Source organism: Ornithorhynchus anatinus, chromosome 9, assembly GCF_004115215.2.
Source record: "Ornithorhynchus anatinus isolate Pmale09 chromosome 9, mOrnAna1.pri.v4, whole genome shotgun sequence".
Lineage (NCBI taxonomy): Eukaryota > Metazoa > Chordata > Mammalia > Monotremata > Ornithorhynchidae > Ornithorhynchus > Ornithorhynchus anatinus.
The window spans coordinates 19,467,980-19,480,173 of NC_041736.1; the positions used below are offsets into that span (position 1 = coordinate 19,467,980).

Below are 12,194 nucleotides of genomic sequence, written 5' to 3' on the forward strand. Positions count from 1 at the left end.
CAGCCCCCAACCCCCCGCCCCCTCCCAACCTGAACTTCGTTTTTATAAACGTCCCGCAATGAGCTAACCTGTTGGCGGGCGGGAGAGCGCGGGAGAGGGAGCAAGGGAGCGAGGAGAAGGAGCAAGAGGGAGCAGAGGCCGGGGAGGGGGAGAGGAGGCCGGGGAGGGGAAGCAGAGGCCGGGGAGGGGAAGGAGGGACCGGAGTGGGAAAGCAGGGATAAGAGAGGGGAAGCAGGGATCGGAGAGGAGAAGCAGGCATCGGAGAGGGGAAGAAGGGACAGGAGGGGGGAAGCAGGGACCGGAGCAGGGAAGCAGGGCCCGGAGAGGGGAAGAAGGGCCCGGAGCAGGGAAGCAGGGACAGGAGAGGGGAAGAAGGGACCGAAGTGGGGGAAAAGGGACCGGAGCAGGGAAGCAGGGACCGGAGAGGGGAAGAAGGGACAGGAGTGGGGAAAAAGGGACCGGAGAGGGGAAGAAGGGACCGGAGCTGGGAAATAGGGACCGAAGAGGGGAAGAAGAGACCGAAGTAGGGAAGAAGGGACCGGAGCCGGGAAGCAGAGGCCAGAGAGGGGAAGCAGAGGCCAGGGAGGGGAAGAAGGGAGCGGGGAAGGGAAACAGGGAGCGAGGAGGGGAAGCAGGGAGCGGGGAGGGGGAGCGCGGGGCCATGGAGGGCAGGGTGGGAGCGGGCCTGGCTGGGAGCGGGCCGGGCGGGTCGGGGCCATGAGCCGGGCGTCGAGCTGGGACATGGACGGGCTGCGGGCAGAGGGCGGCGCGGGGGGCTCTTCTCCGCCGGCCGCGGGGTCGGGGTCGGGGTCGGGGTCGGGCTCGGCCCACTGCCGCGGCTTCCTCAGCCCTCCGGGGTTCGGGGCGCACTCGGGCCGGGCGGCGGCGGCGGCGGCGGCGGCAGCGGCGACCGGCTTCGCCTACCCGGCCGGGGCTCCCGAGCGGTCGGGCTCGTCCTCCTCGTCCGCCGCCGCCGCCCGGCCCGAGGCGGCCCCGGCCAAGGACTGTCCGGCCCCGGCTCCCCCGGCTCCCCCGGCCGCCCCGGCGCTGGGCTACGGCTACCACTTTGGCAACGGATACTACAGCTGCCGCATGTCCCACGGCGTGGGGCTCCAGCAAAACGCCCTCAAGTCTTCCCCCCACGCCTTCCCCGTGGAAAAGTACATGGACGTCTCCAGCCTGGCCAGCACCAGTGTCCCCGCCAACGAGGTCCCCTCCCGGGCCAAGGAAGTGTCCTTTTACCAGGGCTACACCAACCCTTACCAGCACGTCCCCGGGTACATAGACATGGTCTCCACCTTCGGCTCCGGGGAGCCGAGGCACGAAACGTACATTTCCATGGAGGGCTACCAGTCCTGGACTCTGGCGAATGGCTGGAACAGCCAGGTTTACTGTGCTAAAGACCAGTCTCAGAGCTCACACTTTTGGAAATCCTCCTTTCCAGGTGAGAGAAAGAAAAGAGAGAGAGCGAGAGAGCGGAAGGGAGTCAGGGAGAGGGAGGCCGAGCTGGACGGGGCGTTACACGAAGTGTGCGGCACCTCTGGTTCTTGCGGAAATCGGGCCGGCTCGGCCGCCGCCTTCTGCTCGGGCCTCTCGCTCCTGCGCTGAAGAAAACGACCCGACGTTTGTTCCAGACCTGCAATCGGACGGAAAGAAACTTTAGGACATTTCCCTCTTTCCCCCCCCCCCCCTTTCTCTCTCTCTCTCTTTTGGTCTTTATTTCTTTCATTCTTTCTTCGGGGAGAAGGATGGAGGGAGTGTGTATCCTTTTCTTATTTTTAATTGTGGGGGGGGGGGATGGTGATAATGATTGGAAATTGGAGATAAACAAGAGATGGTGGAGTCCGTCTAATTCTAAAGATGTGTTGTAAGTCATGTCCCTCCTCCCCACCCCCCCCCCGCACACACATACACAAAAACACACACATAAACACACACACACCCAAATACACACACACACACACACATACACAAACTTGAGAGCAATGCTTGCCCCGGGGGACCTTGAGTGCTGTTTAGTAGCCGGAGCGCGCACGTGAGCGCGCACACATCCACCCATACATATACACGCATATCGAAACACAAACACCTGAAAAGATGATTGGAATTTCTCATGAATTTGGTTGTGTACGCTTACTGGCGCTTATGTTTTCGCAACCGAGAAAGTGCCCGAATTACCGTTTCCAATAAATACGCCGTAAAATCGCATGCTTGTTAAGATGCCGGTTTGGGAAGCAATGACAATCCATCAAATTAGCCTTCACTTTGAAGTGTAAATAATCTTTCTTTACTAATGTCCCCGTGTAAATAATAATAAAGTGTAAACAGCCTGGCATTCCTTATGTCCCCATGAGAGCCAGGGCCTTTGCAGGGATCGGGGCAGGATTTAAACGCCTGTAATAAAAACCTAATTTTTTATGTAATGTCGTTTCCAATAGGGGACGTGGGTCTAAATCAGCCTGATATGTGTGTCTACAGACGTGGGAGAAAGAAACGAGTGCCGTATACCAAATTGCAGCTCAAAGAACTCGAGAACGAATACGCAATTAACAAGTTCATTAACAAGGACAAGAGGCGAAGGATATCCGCAGCCACAAACCTGTCTGAGAGACAAGTGACCATTTGGTTTCAGAACCGAAGAGTGAAGGACAAGAAAATAGTCTCCAAACTCAAAGACAATGTCTCGTGATCTAGGGCTGAGGGCAATAACGGACAATAAAAGCGGAATCAGCCCTTGTCCTCCCAGAAACTATGGGATAGACTTGAAAAGATATTTAATTTTTTTTCCTTCTCCCGGAGATGGCGACATTTTGAGAATCAACTTGTCTTTCGTGTCCGCATTTGGCTGTAAAGGAAATGTTGCCGAACTTGAATTTGTATTTTTGTTTCTTACCGGGCTATTGGTGATTTTGCTTTTTTAGTATTTCCCAAAGTTTTGATTTCCCCCCTCCAGGCCAGTAGAGAGGACTTGATCTAGCGTGAACCATTTTCATTACAAATTTCGGGACCCCGAATCTGTTCACTATCTTTTTTTTAAAGTATCGACAATCTGGCACTCACACACTTTCACTTAGGATTTGCATTCACAGACCGCTATGGCCAAACGATTTTAATTAAAAAAAAACCCTCTAATTGGAAGGATGAAATAACCACAATGCAATAATTACCGCAATGCAAGCCGGAGGCCAGCCCGGGAGAATAGAGGCGATTTGATATTAATGTGAAAGCTTAAAGTACAGGAAACCGAAGGTACTGTAATTGTTGGGGGGGGGGTTAATTACCACATTAAAAAGAAACTTTGAACGAGGTTTCTGACTGTAGAGTTTGCCTTTTGCCTTACAAAGTTTTATTGAAGGTTGTTATTGTAGATTTTTCAAACGTGGCAGATTCATGGTCTTATATTCTTTAAGTTAAAAGTAGTAAGATGCATCCTTCTAGATGCATTTCTCTTTCCGAAGCAGGAGAGATAGTTAATCTTGGCTGCAGTTTCTAACTGTACACTTTCTGATACGAAATGCCATTCTTTCTTCCAAGAGGGAAGACTGACTCAGCTCATATATACTCAGGCATGTTCAACAATTCTGCATATCTGGGACATGCTGAATAAACGAATGTATGCCTACCTGTATGCGTATTTTTAGCGCAAATAGCGGGTGCCCCAATATTCGCAAGTTTGTTGGAACAAAATATCTTCACCCTCTAGGAAGGGAAAAATAACCAAACAAAACCGACATTGAAGTTTTTCGATTGAACGTTGAAGGAAACGACACCAAGTAATCACTTTCCAAACGGTCTGAGAGTCTGTAGATGAGAACATGCATTAATTGTCCAGGCCACGTCGACGATACCAGGGCCGTTATTCCGACATATCCTTAGCAATCTATGCTCCTGATCTTATTTTCGGATCGTGTTGTCCTTACGGCTATGTTTATTTATTATAACGGCTTGGGCCTCCAAATACTTCGATTAGCTGCAGAGTCAGATAAGACCACCAAGGGAGTGCTCAGAGTCCACTGCGTTTCCTTCTTCTCGCCTCGCGTCTCTTTCCCTTCCTTTTTTTATTTTAACGTTGCTTTAACTTTAACTGTGGTGTTTGAAATATGAACGCAATTTCCTCTGTCTTGATTTTACCCGACATCTCCAATAAAAAATTACTTTTCTTTCAATATTAACTATGATTCGGGCCTTTGTATTTCTTCCCCGCAACGAGGAGTTTTATGTGGGGAAGAAACTTTTATGGCTGGGATGTTAGGAACAGAAAAGCGGATATGTGCTTCCATGACTAGGAATGGTCGTGAACTGAGAAGCACGTGACTACTTGTGGAAAAAGAAAAGGAAAAAAAAAAAAAGAAAGAAAACTCAACAGGGGACGGTAGGCCCCAGGGATCGGGATTCTCCAGATTGTCAAGTATCAAGTGAAACCATAATTGTACATCTTTAAAACGCACGTATAGTCTTTGGGTCACAGCCGCTTTCTCTTCTAGGCGAGAGGAAAGTTACTAAAGGTCCCAGGAGCACTTAGGTGTTAGCTAGACTTAAACGTTCATCTTCAACATCGTCATTCTTATTCTAATTATTTGATGTGATACATCCTTTTCAATCTTTTCTTCTTTCTTGAATGAACGGGGAGTCACAGAGCAAGACACTCTAGGGCAACACGCTCTTTTTGTTTTCCTCTACTTGTTTATTTCAGTTTTCTCATTAGACCGCAGGAGAACGGGGTGAGCCCGGCTTCTTACGTCTGGGCTCCAAGGGAAAGCCACGATTCCTGCTCCAAACACAGTGAGAAGCTTCCACCACGTTCACCGCCCGCGGGAGGTGTTGATTAATAAAACTTTGTCCGAAATTTGGGTCCTTTTCGCCCCACAATCATGTGCTTCCAACCAACGCGGCTTTGTTTTCATACATCCTCAGAGAAATTATTTCCTAGGCAAAAAAAAAAAAGTCATCTAAGCCAGTAATTCTATTGATAACGATGTTTCCTAATGTGACCCAGATTTTGTTGAGATGAGATTCTGATTTTAATTTAATTGCTAGTTTATGTCTCAGGGTTGGAACCAGGGCACCAAGTTGTAAATTTATTCGAGATTAAAACTACGTTCGAGCTCGTTCAGGAGAATTTGTATTGACGGCTAAATTAATACCAGATGAAGGGCATGCAATTTATATGCGTTCCTTTTATACTCTGCATTGCAGTGGGAGGGGGAAGAGGAGAGGGACAGCAAGAGAGGGCGCGAGAGACATTCGCTTGCATTTTATCATTGCCCGAACCGTCTATTTTAAATAGGCAACATTCTTTTGAAAAATATGAAGCGGAAGATATTGAAAGACACTGAGGGGCCGGGAAATGCACGGGGCAGAGAAAGGCCTCGAGGGGGAAAAAAAAAAAGTCTGAATCGCAGACAAAGGAGAGTGGATTGTTTTGTTTCGCTTTTCCCCGGGCCCAAAGAGCATTAAGCATCGGGATCTTTTTAGACCTCCGAGTCTCCGAGCTAGCTTAACCACCGGTTTCTACCTCGGAGACGCGCTCGGGGCCTTCAATGCCACCGCACTGAGCTGAACGTCCAGCCGGTCCTTCGGCGCATGCGCGGTCCCCCGCCCGGAGGCGCCTCCGCTCGCTGCCCTTTACCGTTGATCTTGACCGTGCTCGGCTGCGGAGCGCGACGCCGGGGGGAGATGGGTGGAGCCATAGCGCCACCTGCTGGACTCGCGGTGGCGTTGCGCGGGAATGCCGCTCCCGTCCGCCCCCGGCAAGCGCTGAACGCCCTCCCTTCCCCGCCCTCGACAGGGAGCCAGGCCACTTCCCTTTTCACCACCGAGGAAAAATAATAATAATAATGTTGGTATTTGTTAAGCGCTTACTTAATTTGTTAAGCCGTGTTCAGAGCACTGTTGTAAGCACTCGGGTAGACACAGGGGAATCAGGTCGTGGGGCTCACAGTCTTAATCCCCATTTTACAGATGAGGTAACTGAGGCACAGAGAAGTGAAGTGACTTGCCCACAGTCACACAGCTGCCAAGGGGCAGAGCCGGGGTTCGAACCCATGACCTCTGACTCCAAAGTCCGTGCTCTTGCCACTGAGCCTGCAGACTCAGCCTGGCACCGCGAAGAATATTTCAGCTGTTCGTTCATTCATCCGATTGTATTTACTGAGCACTCACTATGTGCGGAGCGCCCTCTACGCCCCCTTCACCTCTCCTCAGCTAAGCCCTCTTTTATTTCCTTTCCCTCTGCTCCTCCCCCTCTCCTTTCCCATCCCCTCAGCACTGTACTCGTCCGCTCGACTGTATATATTTTCATTACCCTATTTATTTTGTTAATGAGATGTACATCACCTTGATTCTATTTATTTGCTATTGTTTTAATGAGATGTTCATCCCCTGATCCTATTTATTGCTATTGTTCTTGTCTGTCTGTCTCCCCCGATTAGACTGTAAGCCCTTCAAAGGGCAGGGACTGTCTCTGTTACCGATTTGTACATTCCAAGCGCTTAGTACAGTGCGCTGCACATGGTAAGCGCTCAATAAATACTACTGAATGAATGAATGTACTAAGCGCTTGGAATGTACAAATTCGGCAACAGATGGAGACAATTCCTGTCCAACAACGGGCTCACAGGCTAAACGGGGGAGGCAGACAACAAAACAAAACAAGTAGTCTGGCGTCGGTATCATGATAAACAAAATCGTAGATATATAAACATCATTAACAAAATAAATAGAGTAATAACAAATGTATACAGATAAGCTCAAGTGTTGTGGGGAGGGGAAGGGTGAAGGGCAGAGGGAGGGAGAAGGGGGAATGGGGAATCTTGGATGCTGTCTCTGCCACCACAACACAACTCTGTTGTGGATGCCGTCTTAAAGGCAGGCACCAAGAGCACAGTGGAGCCCGCCTCACTGTTATTATTATTATCGTGTGTACTGAGAGCTTACTGTGTGCAAAGCACTGTACTAAGTACTTGGCAGAGTTCGACACAGCATCAAGCACATTCCCTGCCCACAACGAGCTCAGTGTCCGTCTCTCTCTGTTTCTCCGTCTCGGTTCACTCGTTGTCGCGTCTCTCCGGGCCTGAGGACCTTGATCCCAAGGGATTGCTCCTCTGAGACGTTCTCGTCCACCTCTCAAACCCAGTGTGGGCAGTAGAGGGCTGCGAGGAGCAAAGACTAGTCTAGGGACAAGTGTAGGCACTCGGTCCCTCTAGACGGTGAGTTGGTTGTGGACAGGGATCGTCTCTCTTTATTGTACTTTCCCAAGCGCTTAGTACAGTGCTCGACACACAGTGAGCGCTCAGTAAATACGACTGAATGAATGAACTCGGCCGCCGCCGGAGTCCAGACCTCTTTTCGTCCCTCCTGCATCGACAGCGCCGGGGAGATTTTGTCTCTCTCTCCCTTATCTCTTCCCACTCTCTCGGCCTCAGTCAGAGCCCGAATAGGAGTCATCCGGATGAGGCCTCCGAGGAGCGGGGGACTTCGGAGAGGCTGGTTCTTTCTTCATTTTCTTTGGGAGCTCGAACGCCGCCGCAGCCTCGGCCAGAGGGGCAGAGGCAGAGGGGGAAGAAGCAGGCATGGCCTAGTGGATAGAGCAAGGGTCTGGGAGTCAGAAGGTCATGGGTTCTAATTCCGCTCCGCCACTTGTCTGCTGTGTGACCTTAGGCAAATCACTTCACGTCTCTGTGCCTCGGTTACCTCATCTGTAAAATGGGGATCGAGACTGTGAGCTCCACGCCGGACAAGGACTGTGTCCAAACCGATTTGCTTATATTCTCCTCCGCGCTTCGTACAGTGCCCGACACATAGTCAGAGCCTAACAAATACCAGAATTATTATTATGCGGGCACCTGGGGTTCAGACCCTTCTCGATTAGCCGATGAAAACCAAATAACCATCAGTGTGGGGCCCGGTGTCAGCGCCTATGAGGTCTGTGAGAGGAAGCGGGCCCGTTCTGAGCTTGAACTCCCGCTGGGGACCCCCTGAGCACTGAGGTCCGAGAAATCGGGGGACGGGAGAGCTCAACGCCCCCTCCTCCCACAACAGCTCCTCTCCCTTAATTCCTTTCTCCTCACTGCACACACAAGCAAATATTTATCATTTCCAAAGAGGAGGCGCGTCTCTCCCGCCCCCGCCCCTAAAACAAACACACAACACGCACTAAGGCGTACTTGGTTTACCAATCCGCTTCCATATCCCTAACTTTTTCCATCTGCTCCGACATCCAAAGCTTCCCTATCGTCCCACCGCATTTGCATCTCCCGCCCTCGCCAAGGCGGAGGAGCTGCAGAGCGGAATGGCTGCGGGGTTGCGGGGCTGAGGGGAGTGAGGGACTGCAGGGCCGTGGTCCCGATCAGAGGCCTGCTTAGCCCGCCCGGGTCTCAGGGCCCCGCTCCCGATTGCGAGATGCTCCCCGCGGCCGTGCGGCTGCAGCGAATCCCGCAGGAAGAGATCCGAGCTGTCCGCCACCCTGTACCATCGCTCGGCTTTGCTTCTCCCTCCATCTTTCCCTCGCTCACTCCAGACCCAGCTACGAAAGGAGGTGCATGGGGCGAGAAATCCTCCCCCTTATCCCCGAACTCAACGTTCCCGCAGCCTCCCGTCCTGGAAAAGAAACCCAAACGGGCAGGGAGATGCGGTAGGAGATGCGGTGGGAGATGCGGTGGGAAACTGCTACCCACGTGCCGGCCCATTATTAGCCGTGACGGTCAAAAGCTTCCCCCTCCTTCCTGCACACACACACCCTGACACCGATGGGGGGAAAAGGCTTGAGATGAACTTGCTTTATTGTTGCGCGGTATGAACCTCCTGGAAACTAAAGTATCGATCACTTCCCAGATGTCCTTGAAACGGGCACATGGGATTTATTCCATCGTATTTACTGAGTGCTTACAGTGTGCAGAACACTGTACTAAGCGCTTGAAAAGTACAATTCAACAACAAAAAGACTTGGGCTGCAACCCCCCCCCCCCCCCGAGAGGCTTCTTCCTTCCAGCCTCCCCCCCGGGGGGGCTTGAAGACCTGGGTTTGGGGCAAGCGTGGAGAGCGGGACCCCCCTTCTGCCCTCTAGGAAAGCGGCCCAAGATCCAGCGTGGCTTAGTGGAAAGAGCGCGGGCTTGGGTGTCAGAGGTCGTGGGCTCTAATCCACGCTCCGCCACTTGACAGCTGTGTCACCTTGGGTAAGTCACTTCACTTCTCTTTGCCTCAGTTATCTCATCTGTAAAATGGGGATTAAGACTGAGCCCCACGTGGGACAATCTGATTACCTTGTCTACTCCAGTGCTTAGAACAGTGCAAGGCCCATAGTAAGCGCGTAACTTATACCATCATTATTTTCCGGAAAAAAACCTAGGCAATGAAAATGCAGTGAGTCCCAGTGATACGTGGTCGGGGGCTGGGCAAGTGACAGCATCCGCTTTCCTCCCCGGCCCGAGGTCGGTCCCTAAACCCCCGTGAGACCCTCCGGCCCCTCCCTCTTTTACAGGCCGAACCCCGCGGCCTCCGGCGCTGCCCTGCAGGGAAAAAAAAAAAAAAAACCTCCCAATATTCCGAGTGTTATCATAATCCCTGGAAAAAAAAAAAACCGGGGGTCGGGGGGATGGAGGCGGGGTCCTCGAATGGCCGTCTTTGAAGAACCTGTAGCCAAGTTTCCTCCAATCGTTTGAGCCTGTCCTCTTATTCCCTGTTGTAACTGAATCCCGCTGCAAGAGCGGCCGAGTCCTTTGTTGGAGATGTGCGATCGCAGTCTCTGCAGGTCGGGCTATGTGGGTTCGCTCCTGAATCTGCCCTCGCCCGACTCCTTCTACTTCCCCAACCTGCGGGCGAATGGCAGCCAGCTGGCCGCCCTGCCGCCCATCTCCTACCCGCGGGGCTCCCTGGCCTGGTCGGCGCCCAGTCCTTGTGCGGCCCAGCCTCCGGGCCCCGCCGCCTTTGGCGGCTACTCGCAGCCCTACCTGCCCGGCTCGGTGCCCCTCAACCTCCCCGGGCCCGGGGCCAAGGACGGCCCCGCCGAGCCCCGCAAGTACTACGGCCCCGAGGCGGGGCTCAGGGCGGAGGAGCGGGGCCGCCCCCGGCCGGGGTTCGCCCAGGACCCGACGGGCCTGGCCCCCGGCCCCGGCCCCGGCCCCAAGCCCTCCAGGTACGAGCTGTCGGGCGGGGGGCGCAGCCAGCCGGGGGCTGCGGCTCTGGGCGAAGGGGGCTCCTGCGCCGCCGCCTTCAGGGACCTCGCCAAGAGCCCGCTCAACTTGAACGTGACGGCTCAGGAGGCCGGCGGCGCCTCCTGCCTCCGACCTTCGCTGCCCGACGGTAAAACGCGCTCGGGCCGCCCCCTGCCACCCGGTCCTGTCGCCTCTCCCCGTCCAAGGCCAGACCCGGCCGGGGGCGGGGACAGAGGAGGGCCCCGGGGGGCTGGGGACAGGGTGCCCGGAGACTGGCAGGACGGGGCCCGGAGGGCAGGGGGCTGGGGGCAAGGGGCTGAGATCAGGGGATCGAGGGGCAGGGGTCGGTGGGCTGGAATATGGAGTGCTGAGGGACGGAGGGCTCGGTGGGCTCGGATCAGGGGGCCCGAGGAACAGAGGGGTCGTTGGGCAGGGGACTGGGGGCAGATGAATGGGATCAAGGGGTGACGAAGGGCAGGGGTCAATGGGCAGGGGTAGGGGGCTGGAATCGGGGGTACCGAGGGGCAGGGGTCGGTGGGGAGGGAACAGGGGGCAAGAGACCGGGATCAGGGGTGCCGAAGGGCGGAGGGGAGGTCAATGGGTAGGGGGCTGAGGGCAAGGGACTAGGATCAGGGGTGGCCAAGGGGCAGGGCGATCAGTGGGTAGGAGACTGGGTGCAAGGGGCCTCGGCTCAGGGGTGCGGAGGAACAGGGGCCCGGCCGGCAGGGGATTGGGTTCTCAAAAATGGGTGGAGGAAAGGTAAGGGGCACGTGAAGGGCAGAGGTCTGGGAAGGGAGGGACGGGATTCTGGTGGCTGAGGGCAGGGAGCTGGGGAAGGGGGGACTGAGGCCTAAAAAGCGGGCGGAGGGAGGTTTGGGGCAGTAGGCGTCAGAGGGCTGAGGAGCCGAGAGGCAGGGGGACGGGGAGATTGCGGGGCTGGGGGTCGATGGGGAGAGGGGAGAAGCGCCTTGGCACGGGCTGGGCACACTGCCTGGCGGGGGCCGTAGAGTGGCTGGGGGCTCACGACTCGTCCGGGCTGGGGATGCGGGTGTGTTTCAGGGCTGCCCTGGGGCGCGGGCCGGGCCAGGGCCCGCAAGAAGCGGAAACCCTACACAAAGCAGCAGATCGCGGAGCTGGAGAACGAGTTCCTCCTCAACGAGTTCATCAATCGGCAGAAGCGGAAGGAGTTGTCCAACAGACTGAACCTAAGCGACCAACAGGTCAAAATCTGGTTCCAGAACCGCCGGATGAAGAAGAAGCGGGTGGTGCTGCGGGAGCAGGCGCTGGCCCTCTACTAGCCTCGGCCTCCCTACATCACTCGACTGGATCCTGTCTACTCTGCCGCGTCGTTGGGGGTCCTGCCGGGGTCGCCCTTGCCGGGGTCGCCCTTGCCGGGGTCGCCCTTGCCGGGGTCGCCCTTGCCGGGTCCTGGGGTTGACTCCCCCGCCTCTCCCTTCCCCTCTGGAATGGCTGGCTCCATCCCCCGCCTTGAGACTCACCGACGGGGGCCATGCCTGGCCCCACGGGCCATACCCGAAGGGCGCTATGTCCGGGGAAGGCTGGAGGCTGGAAGGGCGCGTGTCATGTGTCCACTTCGGCTGGATGGGCGGAAGAAGGGGGAGGGGGTAATTAGGAAAGGACCAGGAGCCGCGTCGGGGCTTTCCACGAGGGTTCTTTGGACTTCTTTTATCCCCTCTTTTCGACCTTATGGCCCGCGGGGGAGCGGCCGAGGCCTGCTTGGTCAGGGCCAATGTGTGGCGAAGGAGGCTGGGTCCTCGCTGGGACTGCAGTCCCCGTGGCCGGGGCCTCGGAGGGAAAGCAGAACCCAGAGGGCGAGCTGGGGGAGGGGCGGGAAGGGGGGAGGGGGAGAAGAGGGGGGCTGGACACGTGATCCGTCCACAAGACCCACCGACTGCCCATGACTCCCGGCCCCTGGGCTCGTCTTCCTGGCCCGGGCCTGGGAGCCCCTAGGGCAGAGCCGCTCTTGCCCCTGGCCAGGGCCGAGGCTGGCTGTCTGCTCCACTTACGGTGGGAGGGAGAAGA

The 12,194-nt window shown here is 55.5% G+C and overlaps 2 protein-coding genes across 2 annotated transcripts; both read left to right on the plus strand.

Moving 5' to 3' along the window:
• Nucleotides 1-717: 717 nt before the first annotated feature.
• HOXD13 (homeobox D13) lies at nt 718-3,307 on the plus strand. Its single transcript, XM_001511390.4, has 2 exons — nt 718-1,444; nt 2,439-3,307. The coding sequence occupies exons 1-2, from the start codon at nt 718-720 to the stop codon at nt 2,687-2,689; spliced, it is 978 nt and encodes a 325-aa protein (XP_001511440.2). The 3' UTR covers nt 2,690-3,307.
• Nucleotides 3,308-9,725: 6,418 nt separating this feature from the next.
• HOXD12 (homeobox D12) lies at nt 9,726-11,449 on the plus strand. The gene is made up of 2 exons (XM_001511444.1): nt 9,726-10,299; nt 11,211-11,449. The coding sequence occupies exons 1-2, from the start codon at nt 9,726-9,728 to the stop codon at nt 11,447-11,449; spliced, it is 813 nt and encodes a 270-aa protein (XP_001511494.1).
• Nucleotides 11,450-12,194: the final 745 nt, after the last annotated feature.

Bases quoted from the DNA above. Each gene is read 5' to 3' on its own strand.
- HOXD12 (XM_001511444.1), top strand. From the start codon at position 9,726: ATGTGCGATCGCAGTCTCTGCAGGTCGGGCTATGTGGGTTCGCTCCTG. The intron at 10,300-11,210 runs GTAAAACGCGCT...GGTGTGTTTCAG, and splicing joins CCGACCTTCGCTGCCCGACG to GGCTGCCCTGGGGCGCGGGC.
- HOXD13 (XM_001511390.4), top strand. From the start codon at position 718: ATGAGCCGGGCGTCGAGCTGGGACATGGACGGGCTGCGGGCAGAGGGC. The intron at 1,445-2,438 runs GTGAGAGAAAGA...CGTTTCCAATAG, and splicing joins TTGGAAATCCTCCTTTCCAG to GGGACGTGGGTCTAAATCAG.